Source organism: Leptonychotes weddellii, chromosome 6 (genome assembly GCF_054177405.1).
Source record: "Leptonychotes weddellii isolate Sample4059 chromosome 6, ASM5417740v2, whole genome shotgun sequence".
Classification (NCBI taxonomy): Eukaryota; Metazoa; Chordata; class Mammalia; order Carnivora; family Phocidae; genus Leptonychotes; species Leptonychotes weddellii.
Genome location: NC_138374.1, coordinates 97,983,059 through 98,001,655, shown reverse-complemented (window position 1 = coordinate 98,001,655; position 18,597 = coordinate 97,983,059). Strand labels below are relative to the sequence as shown.

Here is an 18,597-nt window from a genome sequence, read left to right as displayed (position 1 = left end):
TGCCTTTCCGGGGTGAAGAACATCAATGACCATCTGTTTCCGCTGAAGTAGTCGGTTAGTCATGAACTTCCTGGTCCAGATAGTTACTGTGTCGTTCATGATGGCGGCCAAGCTTCAAGCAGCCGGGGAGGAAAAGAGCTCAATATACTCATCTTTAAAGAAAGCAATTATCAATAGGTAATAGTGCTAACGATCAGGCCTTTCAAGATGTCCGTGCTCAGAAACTCTGGAACAGTACAGATGAAAAGCACAGTATCACAATATCTGGAAGTGGCTGCTAAAAGGAAGTGGCCTCACTGGAATTAACAGGAGAGGCTAGGGTTACTTGGATGACGATTATCAAAAGAACTTACTTTAAGTAAACTTGAAACATAAACATGTTACCAATATTGACACTGAATTATTAACTCTTATTTCTGCTCTGAGGGTCCCTGGCACTATTTGAGTTGTGGAACTCTTCACTGTTTGTTTCTATACCCTAAGTTGTCCCCAGATTTACTCCCCTGGGGTAAAATGAAAATTAAAGGGAAGACAGAGTGGTGAAAAAATTAAAAAAAAAAAATACTAAAGTATAAAGATAGGCAAAGTGATGCTAAAAATCCAAATTAAAACTAGGCCAGAATATTTACATATTTTATTAAATCTTTACAATCAGTAATTATAATCAAATACACAATTATATACAGGATTTATATACATTTTGCCCAGACTTTTACATCACAGTACAGAGTTTCCCTTAGAAATATTGTATACATTTATCACCAAACAATAAAATCCAACAACAGTAGTGTTACAGCACCTGTTAGTACAGACATCTTTTTCATAAATTACATCATAAGAAAATATACGGCTGTAAATTGGGCTTTTAAAAATGTCTTTTATAAAATCTGAACATACAATATTTCATTCACAGAATGTTTTTTTTTTTCTATGTTCTGACTGAAGCCTTGTGCATAAAACGACCGGCTGGAATATTTACTAAATCAGTTCCCCCCCACCCCCCACCTCCAAAATTATAAGCACTATCTGAATTACTTACGCTGAGCTTCCTTTATGATGAATCTGGCATGGGGTTTGGTGAGAGAACAAATGCTGGTTTTGTTGTAAAAAGGGCTATGACGGTAATTTAAATTTTTAAAAAATTCTCAAAAGAATAATTATATTAGAAATTAAAATCAGAGAGCACAAAATTTTTCATTTTACTAATACTGTGAAGAAAAAGGGGAAAGTATAATGTCAAAAAACAATTTGTTCTGAAACAATTGTATTCTTGTTGGAAGCCTATTAAAGGTTAAAAAGAAAAAAAAAACCCACCTACCCAACAAAATATCCCATCCTAAACATATCCAGTAAATTACAATTCTGTCACACTTACAACTTTATGGAAAAATTATTGCAAATTAGGGTATAGCATTTCAATAGACTTTCATGAGCAGAAAAAACTACAGCTATTTTTTAGTAGGTAAACAAGTTAAATTTTAAAACTTGAAAATACCTGAATTAAATACTTGCTCTAATATCTAACTCTTCATTTTCAGATAAAATCCTTACTTGATTCCAGGTTTGTAAACATTGTATAAATCCTTCTTAGTCAAACAATTTTATGGCTGTGGTGATCACTTCAGCTCTGTTTCTATGCAGTCAACATTTAACTGAGGTAGACCAGATGTTTCTAAAATTCAGGGTCTCACAGAATCCCCTGAATATTTAGGAAGTAAATAAAATGTCTATCAAAGGTATTTAAAAAACAAAACATTAAAAAAAAAAACACCTAATGCTGTTGGAATTGTTTAATGAACTCAAAAATAACTTTATGGCAGTAAGTCAAATAAGAATGTGTGGAGTTAATGATAATGTTAAGAGTTTTGAAGCTGAACATTACACCTTCTTAACTAGGGAAAAATCAAGTATGATTCCTTCTGGGTGTTAAGTATAACTTGTTAAATTTTTTGCCTTTTTTTTTTTTTTTTTTAAAGGATTCACTTTTCTAAAAAAGCGAACAATTTGCTTCTAGACTTCAATGAATGGCAACAACCCCCCCTACCGGTCAAAGGCAGGGAGAGTAATAAGCTGGCTCTCGTATACCATGAGATCTTCCCTGGGAAAAAACTCATGTGGTTTTAACTTAGAAAAGTTGGACTTAGACAACAACGGCTCTGAGTTACAAACACAAAATCAAATCAATGTATATAAGGCTTCTGTAATCAAAGTCTTAGAGGAACATCTGCTCCTTTTCTCCAAGCCCCAGTCCTATAAATCAAGGCAAGTCAAGTAATTAAGCTTCAGCTATTTTGGCAGCTTTGCAATTAATATGAACAAAGCACTATGTCTATCCTTCCATATACTGTATGCATTATAGTTCTATCTTCTTACACCAAATCTCACATGCAGAAAGACTAAAATAGCCATTTTAGTGTCAGGTTTAATTAAGGGCCAATAAAGGTCTTATATTACTACTCTTCCCCACCCTCCCCCCCAAATAGTGAATTCTCTATTAGTTTTATTACTCACTGACCCAATTACATTTAGCTGGAATTTTTGAAAGCAGCTATTTATCCCCTTATAAAATAATATGTTTACCTGGGATCTAAGACATACTGTACATGAATATACATAACTACAATACAGCACTGCTCTTTTAACAGCTCCATATACAGTTTAAGTTCATCAGTACCTCAAAACTGTGTTTTAAGAAAAGATTATTATGTAATGTCACGGTAAAGAGAAAGAAAATTAAGTCTCACAAATATTCCTTTAGAACTGATTAAGTTTAAAAAAAATAAATAAAATGAGTAAAAACATGATTTCAACTACAGGGCTGTCTACAGGATATCAACAACAGTTTTTAAAACTTAAATGTGGCCAGCACCAGACTGCCACCAAAAAAAAAAGAAGGAAAATAAATTCTCATTAAGCTATATGGCTATATGTTAGTTGCTACTGTGTAAGTTTCTTACACAGGTTACCATAGATTAATTTTCAAGTCCTTATCAGAAGGAATATCTGTTAAAAAAAAAAAGGTTTAAAAAAAAAAACTTTAAAAACCATGATTCAACAGAAAATGTGACAGACTCCCTAGGTGCATCTTTAGAAACCACAGTTTCAAAGATGAAAAATAGTTGTTTCCCTAGGATTTTTAGATCACTACCACAGTTTTATTATGGCTCCCTAAAATAGAAAAATGGAACAAAATGTATTCAGCTATTGGCGATATGGCCCTTGTGGCTCAAATTGCATACTAAACATGGGATGGAGTAAGGCTGATGGCTAGAGGTAATCACCTCTAAGAGAAATAAACTGGACAAGATTTATAATTTACCCGACAAGGATAGAACTTTAAGTTCCATTTCAGAGTAGTCACGGCTTTCCCTATGGAAGGCCCAATGGCAAGTTCATATTACTTTATAGCTTCTCCCTTGTTCCATTTTTCGTAAGTATTAAGTAACCAATTTCCATAATATATGACCTTTTTACCTGGTCCCAATGATTAACCTTTATGCAAAGAACTCACTGAGAAAGTACACTGGCTTCACCTTTGGTTTAAATGAAAAGGACATTGTTAAGAGAGAAAAAAAAAATCAAGTCATCTTGATCATTTGTTACACAATGAAGCAAGTGAAAGTGATGAGCAAAGGCTGTTTTCCCCATAAATGCATTTGCTTCATAACCACTTAGGTCACTTTGAGTGTTTTTGTGAAGGCAGCATAACCAGAATGCCCACAATACTCAGATGTCTTTTCCCAAAAGAGCCTCTAACCCCAAAACCAAGAAAGCCGCACTTCCTTTAATTAGAAATCTATACAAATTCCTATTCTCCACTCCATCATTAACTGAATTTGTTTCTGGTCTATCCAGAGACTGCAGAAATCTGGTTCCTAGGAATGCCCAGCAATCTTTTCCTGGCCTGAGGTGCTGCAGGGTGGTGCGATGCTGTCACCAGGTGGGGGTCAGGGTTGGGGAGGGGCTGTGAGTTTCCATCTAGGATGGGACAGTTTTAAGCAAGGTCAATTCTAACACAGCATGCTCCAGATTCCTATGATAACTATCTCAGTCAGAACGTGGTTGCTCATCACCATACTTAAAGACTCCCATGAGAGAGCCTGCTTAGTATCTGGATGTCTGTGAACCACAGTTTGCCTTTTCTTTTTAAATACCTACCACCAGACTCTTTAGTGAGTCATAGTTCATCTTTCTCCATCATTTCAAATGCTTCTATATCTTCATTCCAGTCTGCTAATATGGAGTCTATAGGCTGGACCTTTTTACCCCAGCTAACATTAGGATTGGAATCTTCCTCAGTTTCTGATTGTTCTTGAAGTTGGTTATCTAAATCTGTACATTCACCATCAAGACTTGTAGTCTCGTGGATTTCCATGGGGTTAGAATTCTGTTCAGAAGCAGAAACACTTGCAGCATTGTCCATATCTGCGGAAGATGGTGATTCTGGTTGCGAATTTAGAGAACTTTCCTCAGGAGACTCTTGATCAACCAAATCAACCTCCTGAGAACTTGATGTAATCTGTTCAGCACTCTGATTCTGAGAATCATTTTCAGAGGATGGTTGTTCTTCATTTTCCATTTCAGGATCTGTAAATGAAAGAAACAAGCCTCGTGCTACTTTCCCACTCAAAATATTTACTATCACAGTTTTAAGAACATACTGGTTGTTGCAATAGAATGAAGAAATAAAAGAGGAAGAAAAGCATGTTAATGCAGAACAGTGAACATTAACATTGAAGAGTAAAAGTACTGCCTTCGAATAATAATGTAATCACATTTTCCGTTATATGCATTTTGCAAAATGTGACAGTACAAAATAAATATTCTTCCAAACTAAAAGGAATTACTCTAATAACTTTAAGACTGCCTTCAATGGGGATCAGCAAATGCTAAGAAATACACTAAATAGTATTATTAAAGTGCATATAAATTTGCACTATATGTCTAAAATTTATTGTTAAATATCTAAATTCAGGAAAGCTTGAGAACATACGAAGTAGAATAAATTTTAAATAGCACTTCTCACTATGTTTTAAGATAGTATTCTTCTGAAAAGTGAAATTCCACTCAGTAAACCATGAAAATGCTGATAATACGAAATTATGGATGATTTGAGGGTATTAATGTGGTTAGATAAAATATTTTCATAAAGACAAGCAAGAACTGAGATTATTTATAAAACCTGTATTTCATTATTGTAGGTCTATGAATTATAAGCTATCATTTTAAAATCCACTAGAAGGCTGAAGAGTGGGTTAAAGCTCTTGTACTGAATATAGAGTGACCCCACTAGAGGCATTCTGTTTCGGGTTCCTACAAGAGCGTGCGTAAACGGCACTGATCACACTGACGCCCTGTGGCCTCCTCCCAGGCTCTGTGGGCAGTCAGAACATAGGCCCTGGGTGTCCTCTCTCGGTGTGGCAGGCATTGTGCAAGGGGCTAGAGATAAAATGAGGCAAAACCAAACACCAGACCTGCCCTCAGGAATCTTTTAGTCCAGTTGGGGAAAACATTTACAAATAATCACACAAAATAAACGGAAAACTCTTAACTGTGACATGTTTTGTGTTGCTAGGAAAGCTTACGGGGGAATAAGAAAGAATAAGGAGAGTTGAGGGTTTCCTTCAGAAAGTGACACTTGAGCTGAGATTTAAAAGATAAGTAGAGTTAATGAGTCCAAGAAAGAAGGGAAGATGGACATATTATAAAACCAGAAAAACTAAAGGAAGCAAGCATGCAGGAAGGTACAGAGAGGTGCATTTATGTACACCCTGATGAAGCAGGATTACCTGACTAGGGAAGTTTAAGTTCTTGGGGGCTGGGGGGGTCCCCACACTCTCTCTCTTCTAAGCTGTGGAAAAGGTATACTTTAATTCAGCAATTAGGAAGACCAAGGCGGGGACCAAAGAAGAGAACGCAGGAGCTGGTCACTCATTTACACTAGGCTACCCTAAGTTCAAGGGAAAACAAAAAGGAAAACCTTCAGGTTTTTTCTAGATTGTATTAATCTGGTTTAGAAGTATAGAAAAAGGTGAGGTACTGTCTCATCTAGTAATAAAAATTGTGCTTTTGGCAAAAATTACCGTAGGGATACATATTATGCAATATATTTTGGAAATCTAGGTAATACAATAGGGTAAGTGTAAATACAGGAAAAGAATAGATCAAATTGTATTTTTAGACTGCTGTATGCTTAAACTCAAAGCGACTCTTAATTTTTAAAAATACCATTAAGATAATAAAAGAACTTGATAAGGAGGGTAAAAGTAAGATAAATAGGCAAATAACCTCTCTATAGTAACAACTGGTTAGAAATAAAATTAAGTACCCTTTTCATAATAAAAAACTGTAAAACGATTAAATTTATTATGAAAGATACAAGACCTACATTACTCAATACCATAAAATTTTTTTTTTTAAAGATTTTGTTTATTCATTTGACAGAGATACATACAGCGAGAGAGGGAACACAAGCAATGGGAGTGGGAGAGGGAGAAGCAGGCTTCTGGCAGAGCAGGGAGCCCGATGTGGGGTTCGATCCCAAGACGCTGGGATCATGACCCAAGCCGAAGGCAGACGCTTAACGTCTGAGCCACCCAGGCGCCCCCTCAATACCATAAAATTTTAATGAAAACATAAAACAAGATCTGATTACATTTACAAGTAAGTGCATGTTCCTGGATGGAATGTTCTTAATATTTAACAAAAACTTCCTATTTATACGTAAAGCGTACAACTATCCAATTCCAAAATGAACCCCATTTCTACTTTTTTTTGTTTTCTTTTGGGACAAGATAGAACTATTTCGAAGTTCGTATGGAAGAATATACATCGAAGAGAAGAAATTCTGAAAAGAATTAGTGACAAGAGAGTTGCCTTATCAGGTATCAACATGCATTCAAAACAGCAAACTTTTATTATTGGCATAGGAGTGAACAGACAGATTAGTGGAAAAGAAGAGCAAGTCTCGAAACAAAGGAAATATATAAGACTATCTGATAGACAGCCAAGAGGCGGCAATCAGGAAAGTAAAGATGGTAGATGGAGAAACAGAAAAGGCAAGGAAGGAGTTAGTGCCTGCCACACTGCTTCACAGCTTTATTCTACGGTGTGGGTTAGCACCCCGTATGAAGCATCAGAGTCCTCAGAGCATTAACAACTACATCAGGGGCGCCTGGGTGGCTCAGTTGTTAAGCGTCTGCCTTCGGCTCAGGTCATGATCCCGGGGTCCTGGGATCGAGCCCCGCATCGAGCCCCGCATCGAGCCCCGCATCGGGCTCCCTGCTCCACGGGAAGCCTGCTTCTCCCTCTTCCGCTCCCCCTGCTTGTGTTCCCTCTCTTGCTGTGTCTCTCTCTGTCAATTAAATAAATAAAAATCTTTAAAAAAAAACAAAAAACAACTACATCAATTCAGGAATGGTGTATCGGAAACAGAGGAAGCATAAAAAAGAGTGAAGAAAATCTCAAGATACAAAGACAAGAAAATGATTCAGTTTTAATAATAAAAGGACAAGGGAGCCTTGGCAAAGACCTAAGAGACTGGATGTTCTACAATCATTCATTTATCTGTATAACCAGCATTTGCTGCAAGCCCGGATAACAGAGATAAGAGCAGGTAAAGCAGCAGGATGTAATATGAATGTCAAAGTAGAACTATATTAAAAAGACCCTTGGGGCGCCTGGGGGGGGTGCAGTCATTTAAGCGTCAGACTCTTGGTTTCAGCTCAGGTTGTGATCTCAGGGTCGTGAGATCGAGCCCCATGTCAGGCTCTGCACTCAGCATGGAGTCTGCTTAAGACTTTCTCTCCCTCTCCCTTTGCCCCTCCCTCTGCTCTCTCTCTAAAATAAACAAATAAATCTTAAAAAATACACCCTTAGATGAACCATGAGAGACTATGGACTCTGAGAAACAAACTGAGGGTTCTAGAGGGGAGGGGTGTAGGGGGATAGGTTAGCCTGGTGATGGGTATTAAAGAGGGCACGTACGGCATGGAGCACGGGGTGTTATATGCAAACAATGAATCATGGATCACTACATCAAAAACTAATGATGTATGGGCGCCTGGGTGGCTCAGTCGGTTAAGCGACTGCCTTCGGCTCAGGTCATGATCCTGGAGTCCCTGGATCGAGTCCCGCATCGGGCTCCCTGCTCGGCAGGGAGTCTGCTTCTCCCTCTGACCCTCCTCCCTCTCATGCTCTCTCTATCTCATTCTCTCTGTCTCAAATAAATAAATAAAATCTTTAAAAAAAAAAAAAAAAACTAATGATGTAATGTATGGTGATTAACATAATAAAATAAGACCCTTAAATTTTACCTATGAGAATAAGAGAAAATTCCATTAAAATGGTGGTATTTATTTATTTTTATTTTTTTTAAAGATTTTATTTATTTATTTGACAGAGAGAGAGACAGCACAAGCAGGAGGAACAACAGAGGGAGAAAAAGAAGCAGGCTCCCCACTGAGCAGAGAGCCTGACATGGGGCTTGATCCCAGGATCCTGGGATCATGACCTGAATCAAAGGCAGATGCTTAACCGACTGAGCTATCCAGGTGCCCCAAAAAGGTAGTATTTAAACTGGGTATGCAGGATGGCTAAACTTCCTCAAAGAGGAAATGGGCCATGGGAGTGCAGATAGGGATGGATAAGCATTTCAAAAAAGGGAAGAGATGTGCAAATGCATGAGATGCAAAGATGCATGAGAAAACATGCCAGGTCGTAGAAGGGGTGCAGGTAAATACCAATTTGGCTTAACAAGAATGTTTCAGATGCTCCTTTCTATGCAAAGAGGTCTTCTGCATACATATTAAATTTTGCAGTTCAACTTTAGGGCAGATTAACCCCAATCAAGTTCAATGGGAGATAATCTTAGGAAAAGTAACACTGCTAGACTTAAATCTTGAACAGTTTGAACCATGGGACCTTTCTTTTCTTTCCCCCATTTTCTCTGTCCACCTCTGTATCTGGTAGATATAAGTATAGGAGTAGCTCTGAAAACATCAGTCTACAGCTCTCAAGGCAATATAGGCCTACACTGTAAACTGAAAGCATGATAACATATGGAACCTTTAAAATGCTGATTCTTTTCCCCTTGAAAATACTACTGAGAACAGGAAATTGATTCTTAATTATAAACTGTTTCAATCTGAATCTAAATGTAACAGTACAGTGTCATTTGTTGGTGAGCACAGGGCTGGAATTTTTTTTTTAAAGATATTATTTATTTATTTATTTTATTATTTATTTGACAGAGAGAGACACAGCGAGAGAGGGAACACAAGCAGGGGGAGTGGGAGAGGGAGAAGCAGGCTTCTCGCTGAGCTGGGAGCCCGATGCGGGGCTCGATCCCAGGACCCTGGGATCATGACCTGAGCCGAAGGCAGTCGCTTAACGACTGAGCCACCCAGGTGCCCCTGGGCTGGAATAATTCTTAAAATTTGGAAAGGTGGAACACATGAGAGACATATTAAAACTTCCATGGATAGCTCAACTTTTAGAAGTAGGACTGGTCTGACCTGAGGAAGCAATTATTTCCACTTGATAAATTTCTAATGCTTTACTTCTGAAGAAGAATGTGTAGTAAGACAGCTGAACATTTTTGCTAGCAGATAGGGCTATTGCAGATATTTCTGTATTAATGGCTGGGACTTCTCATCAGAATAAGAAAGCGAGAGTGGGAGTAGGGGCTTGTTCTGGGGCTTCTATTTTCTGTATCAACATGTGGGAAGAATTGTTCAATCAAAACTATGTGACTTTATAAAGGAAGTATGTATTTGTGGAATGAGATTTTTAAAGAGCAATCTGGAGGACATGTTACTGTTCAGATTTTAAGGATGCTAATTATTTGGGGTTACTTATATAATCCTACCTAGTACCCTTGATGGTACAGTATGGTTCATACATAGCTGGGAGACTAAAAAAAAAAAAAAAGAGGTTGCATTCTTAGTGTTGTTCACTGTTTCTCAAGTGTAGCTGAGTGTAATTACCTGGGATGCTTGTTTACAATTTCAGATTCTGGTCCCCTGCCTTCAGAGGGTCTGATTCAATATTCTGGAGTAAGACTCAGGAATCTACACTTGTAACAAAAGCATCAGCATCAGCTGATGCAGAAAAGAAACACTGGGGCATGCAGTAAAGGCACAGGACAAATTAATGACAACACTCCAGACATCAACTTCTTAGGATATTTTCCTAAGTGAATAAGGTAGCTGATTTAATAAAACTATTACTGAGTTTCTGTTATACTGATAATTTTGTTACACTGATTTTGTTAATGCAGTTGTACAGTTCTTGAAAGAGCTACATAAAAAGGGGAGTTTTTAAAGACTTTTTGTCAAAAGATCACTCTGTAACACACAGTTCACTAACTTTAGAGACCAACAGAACTTTTAAAAATATATCATTTACATAAAGCCCTTTTACTGCACGGTCCTTAAAAGAATACTCTTCAGATAATACTTTTTGTACAGTAATCCCCCCTTTTCCACGGTTTCCCTTTCTGACGTTTCAGTTACCCGCAGTCAACCGTGGTCAGGAAGCAGATGACCCTCCGCCTCCTGACACAGCATCAGAAGGTCAATAGCAGCCTAACGCTAGGTTACACTGCCTATGTCGTCATTCCCCTCACTTCATCACATCATGTAGCACTTTACCATCTCATATCACCACAAGAAGGATGGGTATAGTACAATAAGGTATTTTAAAAAGGCCAGAGTCACATAAATCCCATTACAGTATATTGTTACAACTGTTCTATTTTATTAGTTATTGTTATTAGCCTTTTATTGTGCCTAATTTATACATTAAGGTTTATCACAGGTATGTATGCATAGGAAAACATGGTATATACACAGAACAGTATACTATCCACAGTTTCAGGCATCTACTGGGGGGTCTTGGAATATATCCCCCAAGGATGGGGGATTGGGGGGCTACCTGTAGTAGAATTTATCTTTTTCTCTTATTCTTTCTCTGTATGAGAAGCACATGCTTTACTATGACCTCGTAGTCCTAATCCCATGCACCCCTACACACATACAAGTTTTTAAAACAAGCTGATATTTTAAATACTTAACATTATATTCAAATAAAAGTGATCAAAAGTAATACATGCCAAAACAACACTGTCTTTGTTAGACTGACTCTTACATGGCCTAGTGAATTCATCTATATTATATGGATATATAATTCATAGGATTTGTTATGACAGGAATCAATAAAGAATTATTATTGTGGGACAGCTGACTAGACATGAAAATAATCTAATTACATTAAGCCAGATATTATCATGGTATCCACTGAAACAAATTATATATATATATATATATATATTTGCACATGCATGTGTGTATATATATACACATGTACACATACATATATACATATATATAATTTAAAGCTTATGAATACAAGATACTTACTACTATTAATAATGTAGCTTGGAATCATTTTACCTTTTAATATTGCTGCTGAAATTCCAATGGTAGCACAAAATAGGGGGGAGAAAAGCAAAGGCATTAAAGAGTTATATGGAATAATAATGTGCCTGTGTTTGATGTGCCTAAATGCATATATGTAGGAGAGAAGATCTGAGTTGAGAAAAAAGACTTAGGAAAAAAAAAAAGGTCAGGAACACAGGAGGATTTAAGAAGATTAGAAATCCTTTCTTTTCTGTTCTATTTTTATCTATACATCCTTACATACATTCATCCTACTCACTTCATTGCTCTTAAATAGTGGACACGTGGAAGAATCTCAAAGAAGAATAAAGTAATACAAGAAGATAAAACACTGATTTGGCTAGTACTAGATTATCGCTAAACTTTTTTTTTTTACTATTTCACTTGGAAGTTACACTGAATTGAATCAGTTACCTCCCTAGCTGTCAAACAAACATCCCCAGGGATTCAAAAACCCTGCACAAATCCCATGACTTTAGCCATTTACAGGTAATGAGAGAAGTACAGTTCTCTCTCCAGATGCCTCCAGGGGATAAGGAGGACTGCTCCCATAAGCAGGATGGCAGTCTATGTCTGATGGGTCACTTTCCCTCACTTCTGCACTATCCCTAGGTGTCAAACTAAAAAAGAGTACTAGTAAGACCTTGCATTTATACAATAATTTGGGTTTCAAATAGCTTTCAAGTTACTAACAAACATTTTGGCCTAGCGAGGACTATATATTGTCATGAGTTAAGGCATGGCTACCCTGTTCTTCAGACATCAGCCAGTTGTAACTCTTGTAACTTATAAATCCCTATGTGATAAACTTACACCTCAGTGGATAGAACCTGCTAGATTTTTATTGCCTTCACCAAGACAGTGGTCATTTGATTATTGGTGGCCTGCTCAAACCCAACTATTATACTGTATACAATACCATTTGATACAATCTTTTTATTCTTTATAAAAGAAATATAAGATGTAGTATCAGTAGAACTGAATGGTGAACATTTGTGGATGTTTAAATTGACTCTTTTCATATATTAACTGTATTTTCATCACTGGGCAGAACCATAGCAAAAGTGACAAATGACATATAAAATGTAATTCTAAAAACATCCTAAGTCAGCAAACAAAGCAAAATAAATGTTTTAAAACGCCTATTTCCAAAAGAAAAATATTTTTTGAAACCATCTTCTATCTTACCAGTGAACCAAAAATAACTTCTTGTAACTCATTTTTGTTATCAAACTAGTAAAATTAATGCTAAGCTGTGTAAAAAAACACATGAGTTTTTACCCTTACCTCTATCTTTTGCTTTGTCAGAAAGGAGCACTTCCACCTCCTCATACTCCCGGATGGCATCCAGTATGATACTTCCTTCTTTACTGAATAAGAATAGCATGGGGATCTTGATGTCATCTGTGTCTTTTCCATCACCCGCCATCTGGAACAGAGGGGCAGTATCACTGCTGCTCCCCTCATTGTCATCTAGCCAGAAAATGAATACAGCAAACATAAAAACATCTGTCCATTAAAAAGATCTATAGACCAATCTTTATGATTTTTTCTCCCTGTTGGCTGCATTTACTTTATGCATCAAGAATCATAAAAATGAACATACTTTTAGAGCTCACTAATTCCACTTCTAGAAATTTATCCTGAGGGAAGAACTCAAAACAAGCAAAATGATCTATGCCTAAAGTAGTTTACTGGAGTGCTATTTATAATTGTGAATAACTGAACTATTATAAGTAAATTATAATTAACTACTTGATGCAACACACAGAAAAGCAGAATATTATTACATGAAAAAAGGAGAACACAAAATTCTGTGATTATGACTAAAAACTTCCATATGTTTATGAAAAAGCCTAGAAATAGAAACATTTAAAGACTTGGCTTCCAATGATAGAACTATGAATGAAATTTCATTGCTGTTTAAGATTTCCTTTAATGGCGTTTACCAAACTATTAATTGATAGTTCTCGTTTCTCTACTGTTCACAAAGAAGAATGATGATCATAGTTTTTCCTAAGTTGAGGTAAACACTACTGTTCTTTTACACTGGTGAGGTAACTGCAGTAGGACCGCTAAATACCTTTTTACTGGCAGGGGCCGGTCACGCCCCCCTCTAACCGCACACGCCAGATGAGAAGCCTGCCGGTCCCTTCTTGGAGAGCTTGCTCTGATAGGCCCTGCTGAGTGGAAAATACCATGTAGGACCCACCTCCTTAGCAATAATTGACTGGATAAAGCATGGCCACCTGGCTCTCAGTCTCTCTGGAGACCCCGGAAGCGGCACACAGAAAGACTGAGTTTCAGTTAGCAGTGGGTAGTGATCTGGTAAGGTGACAGACTCAGGGCTGAGGCTGTAATTTTAGAACGACCTTTTTGGAACTAATGAGCAAAGAGGGAGCAAGCTGGTGAGAAGCTGGAGAACGAAGCAGAACTGCAAAGAGATGCAGAGAAGAGAGTCTAGGAAGACCCAGAGATAAGAGAGAGATGTAAACAACTCTACTAGCTATCATGGTTCCTGATGATTTTTTACTCAGCTGAATTTCTTACTCTTGCATTCAATTAAAATAATCCAGCTCCATGTAGTAAACAAACCTCCCTTCTTAAACTATCTTAAATCAATTATTGTCTCTTGCAGCCAAATGATTATTTCTAAGATAATTTTTACTTTTAGTACTTACAATAAAAAAACAACTAAGGCCTAATTTGCTCATTTATATACAATGAAAACGAGCAAAACCAAACAAAATACTTCATCAGAAACAAAAAACATAGGGAAAGAAAAGAAGTTATAATACAAGAAAGTTTCCCTTTAAAAATGAAATTTCCTGAGAGTAAGGACCATTGCCTCTTATTTGCTTACCCACTGAACTCAGTAGAGGATTCTGCTACTAATAGCTACTAAAGAAAACAAACTTCACTTCACAAACCTTGCAGAGTACAGAATACCATGAGAATTAGACTTATAGGGAAAATCTAAACTATTCCACATGTGTTCCAGCCTTTATATTTTATATTTTTTAATCTTGGTAAAGAGGTGTTCAAAATGATAGTGATGACAAGCTATTAAATTCTTCAATAAAAGAAATCTCAGTGTGGAAAATAACCAAGGATGGAGAGGTCATTTAAGTTGGGCAGCAGCAGCCTTCTTCTGTAATTGGCCAGGGAGTGGATATTTTAGGCTATGCAGTTCTTCATTCTATTACTGTTGCTCGAAAGTAGGCCTAGACAATATTAAACAAATTGGCATGGCTGTGTTCCAATAAAACTTATTTACAAAAACAGGCAGTGATGTGGACTTGGCCTACAGGCTGTAGTTTGCCAAGTGCTAATTTAAGTTATTAAGAAGAATTTCTCCTAATACTTACTTAACTAATGAAATCTATGCACTCAATAAATCAACACTGGAGTGCCCGTATAGGATAAGCAAAAAGGAAGAGTAAATAATTATTTTCACTGAAATAAATCCTAGTATTTTAAATGCCTTAATTTTTATTTACCTTGAATTGAAAAAGGAAATCTATCCTAGTAAGAAAGAAAGAATTCAAAACAGATTTCCCTCGTGAGAGAAGCCATAAAAATTTAACTTCATCATTAGGATGTGACCTCAGGTCTTATAGTTCTGAATATAAACTATATATTTAAAGCAAAGAAAAATTTGGGGCACCTGGGTGGCTCAGTCAGTTAAGTGTCTAACTCTTGATTTCGGCTCAGGTCATAATCTCAGGGTTGTGAGATTGAGCCCCACATGGGGCTCCCCACTCAGTGGGGAGTCTGCTTGAGATTCTCTCTCTCTCTTCCTCTGCCTCTCCGCCCCTCCACCCCGCTCTTTCTCTCCAAAAATAAATACATACATCTTTAAAAAGAAAAGAAAAATTTATATTTTCCCTGGCAGTCATAGCCTGCTTGTTGTAAGTGATTGTCTACGAAAAATAAAACAGCAGAACACACTGGTTGAAATACAGAGGTCAAATGATTTGAGTTTGTAATCTGAGTGGAAAAAGACCTGAGGAAATACAAATTTGCCAGCAACTAGTGCTTACACCTATGATATGTAAATGATTATGCTAAGAAATTTTATATATATTATCTTCAAACCTTACAACCACCTAAAAGATATTTATTACCACTTTTACTAGAGCTCAAAAAATATTCTACTGAATAAACTGATAAACTAAAGCTGGGCCAAGGTTACACCATGATTTTATGGAAGAGCCAGGAACTGCACCCCAATGTATTTGACTCCAAAGCCTGCATCTTTGTGGAGGAATGGGTATTTTTAACGGCTTCCCACTGGAGGTGGCAGGGTGTAATTCTTGCCCTTAGAGGGCTTTGGATCTGAAAGCACATTTTCTTATTCATGGTGTTGCGTGCTTTGGGGTGGTAACCCCACGTTCACACCTGTCCCCAAGTACTTTCTCTGGCATTAATATACAGAAACCCAAATCTAGACTTTCAAAAAAGATATACAACACACAGAAATTATTAAGAGAGTCACTGGATTACCCGTCCATTATGCTGTCTAGTGAAGTAAAAATAATATGATGAATTCTGCTAAAATTTTGACAAATACAAGGAAAATCCTAAAAATGGTCTCCTGCTAGTCAGCACAGTGACAGAGGATTACTCACCAATAACAATGCCACCAATGGCACCAGCATTCTGAACATTGCGTGCCTTTTCTGCAAACATGCACTGTCCTCTTTGTATCAGAGCGATTTTTCCCATCACTGCCTCGGGGTTAGTAAGCTCTGAACAACCATTGTACGGTTTACTGCTTGCAACAAATCCTCTTGTCTGTCAGAAATAAAAGTAACTTAAATATCCTTTTATCTTCTCAAATCACTATCTAGTCAATACAATTCACTATCTAGAGCTTTAAATAGACCTTACTTCTTTTCTAATGATAACATATCTAGTATATATTTAGCGTAAGTTTTTGTTTTGAACATTTCGCATATCATAGTACCCAACCAACATTTTACTGTGCTCTGCAATTTATAAAGCATTTTTACATAAATTACTAAATCTCATCTTTATAATGACTCTAAGAAAACTAATACATATAATATCTCCATTTTACATATGGGGAAACTGAGACTCGGGTTACATAATTTGCTCAAAGACACAGTGTTAGTACGTGGTAAAGCTGGAATTTGTAGGCAGATTCATCTTGTACCCATACCCACACTTCAAACAGCTGGGAACCACTTTTAAACCATCACTTGTAGCCAGAAAAATTTTTGAAAGAGGGAAAAAATGGATTTAGTCTACATGAATCTGCAAACAGTTCTCTTCCCAGAAAAATTAAATCCACCAGAGAACAGATTTTAAAGATACCAATGTAAAGGTACTTTAATATCCCTCTCTCTCCGAGAAGGCAAACTCCACAAGGGCATGATCTGCACTCGCTTTATAAACATGATAGATAGCTAACATCTAAAATAGTGCCCAGAATATAGTAATACTAGGACTCCAAAAAGAGTTGCTGAATGGATGAGTCAATCTATAAACCTTTACACACAAAATAGGTCTCAATTAGGGGGAATGGAGTTCAAAGAGTATTGGCTTCAGATTATCAGCAGACTTGGGTCTGGTCCCAACACTGCAACCAATTAGATGAACTTGTGAACTGTTCAGCAATGTAGGTCTTTGTTTCCTACGTTAAAACTAAGGGGCTGGGCTAGCTTAGTGGTCTTCCAAGTTGGCTCGGTGGGACCGCAGTGTCACGCTCTCCACTGCTACCTGAGCCAGGGCACCTCTGCTTTTAGCTGTGTTCTACCTTAAGGCTCCAAGCTGGACTTCTGTTCAACGAAGGCTCTAGTAGTTGTTAAAAAGTCCAAAAAACCATTTTTAGATAAATTAAAGATGCCAAATTAGAGAACAGACCAAGAATTGGACAGTATCTGAACAATATTTTAAGTAAAATTCTATAAGCATGTTGTATACATAAATTATGACTCAAAATTTCCAAGATATGCTTTAAACTTTAATCTACTTTAATCTGGGAGAATGAATATTTGGGTTTTAGTAGATTAAATATTTAGGTTTAATAAATTAAAACTACTAAATTACACTAAGTAATTAGACAATACTTACACAATACTTTACATTCAATTCCAACAAGCATATTGTAAGTGTACACACCTCTTTATGTTTAGACAGATCTAGCCCAAACTGAGCTGGTCCAGCAGTCAACACTACCCTGCCAAAAAATGGGTGGGAAACAATTTGTACAGCTCGTGGAGGTAGCTGCTGTTCTTTTTGTTGCTGACTTGACAGTTCAATCATCTCCTGCATGAACCTCAACCCATCTTCAGCATCAATTGAACTAGCAGCCTAGGAAAAAAACAGATTAATTTTATCCTTTCGAAATGAAAACTTTCAACTTTTTGAGGTCTTAAATACTAATGCACTATAATCTACTCTAAAATTTCCCCTTTCGGTTTCAGTCCTTATCAAATACTTATGGCCTGATTTGTCCTAAAAATATTACTTCTGGAAATATTCTCTGAAAGTAAGATTTGTAATTTTTTCAATGTCTCTTTCACTGTTCTACAAACCACTTCTCATATGAATTGAGAATTGGACTTCCACCAAATGCTGAAATGCTTACTTTGCTTGATTTTTCCACTGCTTCCCCTTTTAAGAAATAAACCTCATAATGACCCATACTTCCCTTCTTTGGACTTATGAACCAATAATCACACTAAATTCAAAATATATGTATCAGGCATCTATTAAGATCCCAGCACTTGACTAGGAACTGGGGAGAGTTTCACTTTAAGAAGTTTGTATCTAGAGGATACAGACATGTAAATTTACCTATGATAAAATTCTCAAGTGGGAAACTAGACTAGCAGCACAGACAAGGGAATGATAGATTCTGCCGGTGTGGATCTGAGAAATATTTAGAATGATATTTGAATTGAGTCTTCACAAAGGAAAAGCTGAAGAATGCCTGACTATAGTGGAAAAAAGGTGGATTCCTGACACTTAACAGGAAAAGTTAATTGGACTTGACAGGAGTTAGAGGATAAGAGAGAACAGAGGAGTTGGGAGACAAAGACAAGTTTAAGCCTATCTGGATATGTCCAGTTTTGGTGACTTAAGAGAGTGATGTTAGGTCTATTGAGAT

The 18,597-nt window shown here is 36.9% G+C and overlaps 1 protein-coding gene across 3 annotated transcripts in view; it reads right to left on the bottom strand.

The window, feature by feature from the left end:
- Nucleotides 1-620: 620 nt before the first annotated feature.
- Nucleotides 621-18,597, bottom strand: part of EDEM3 (ER degradation enhancing alpha-mannosidase like protein 3) — a 69,831-nt gene continuing 51,854 nt past the window's right edge. For 2 of the 3 annotated variants that reach the window (XM_081824721.1, XM_006732904.3), the window contains exons 17-20: nt 17,607-17,798; nt 16,091-16,256; nt 12,747-12,932; nt 621-4,587 (exon numbers count right to left, since the gene is read on the bottom strand). In XM_081824721.1, the coding sequence (XP_081680847.1) occupies nt 4,178-4,587; nt 12,747-12,932; nt 16,091-16,256; nt 17,607-17,798 (954 nt within the window). In that variant the 3' untranslated portion in view covers nt 621-4,177. Of the gene's footprint in view, nt 4,588-5,789; nt 5,852-12,746; nt 12,933-16,090; nt 16,257-17,606; nt 17,799-18,597 lie in introns of all 3 variants that reach the window. The other variant, XR_014146451.1, reaches the window with a different exon arrangement.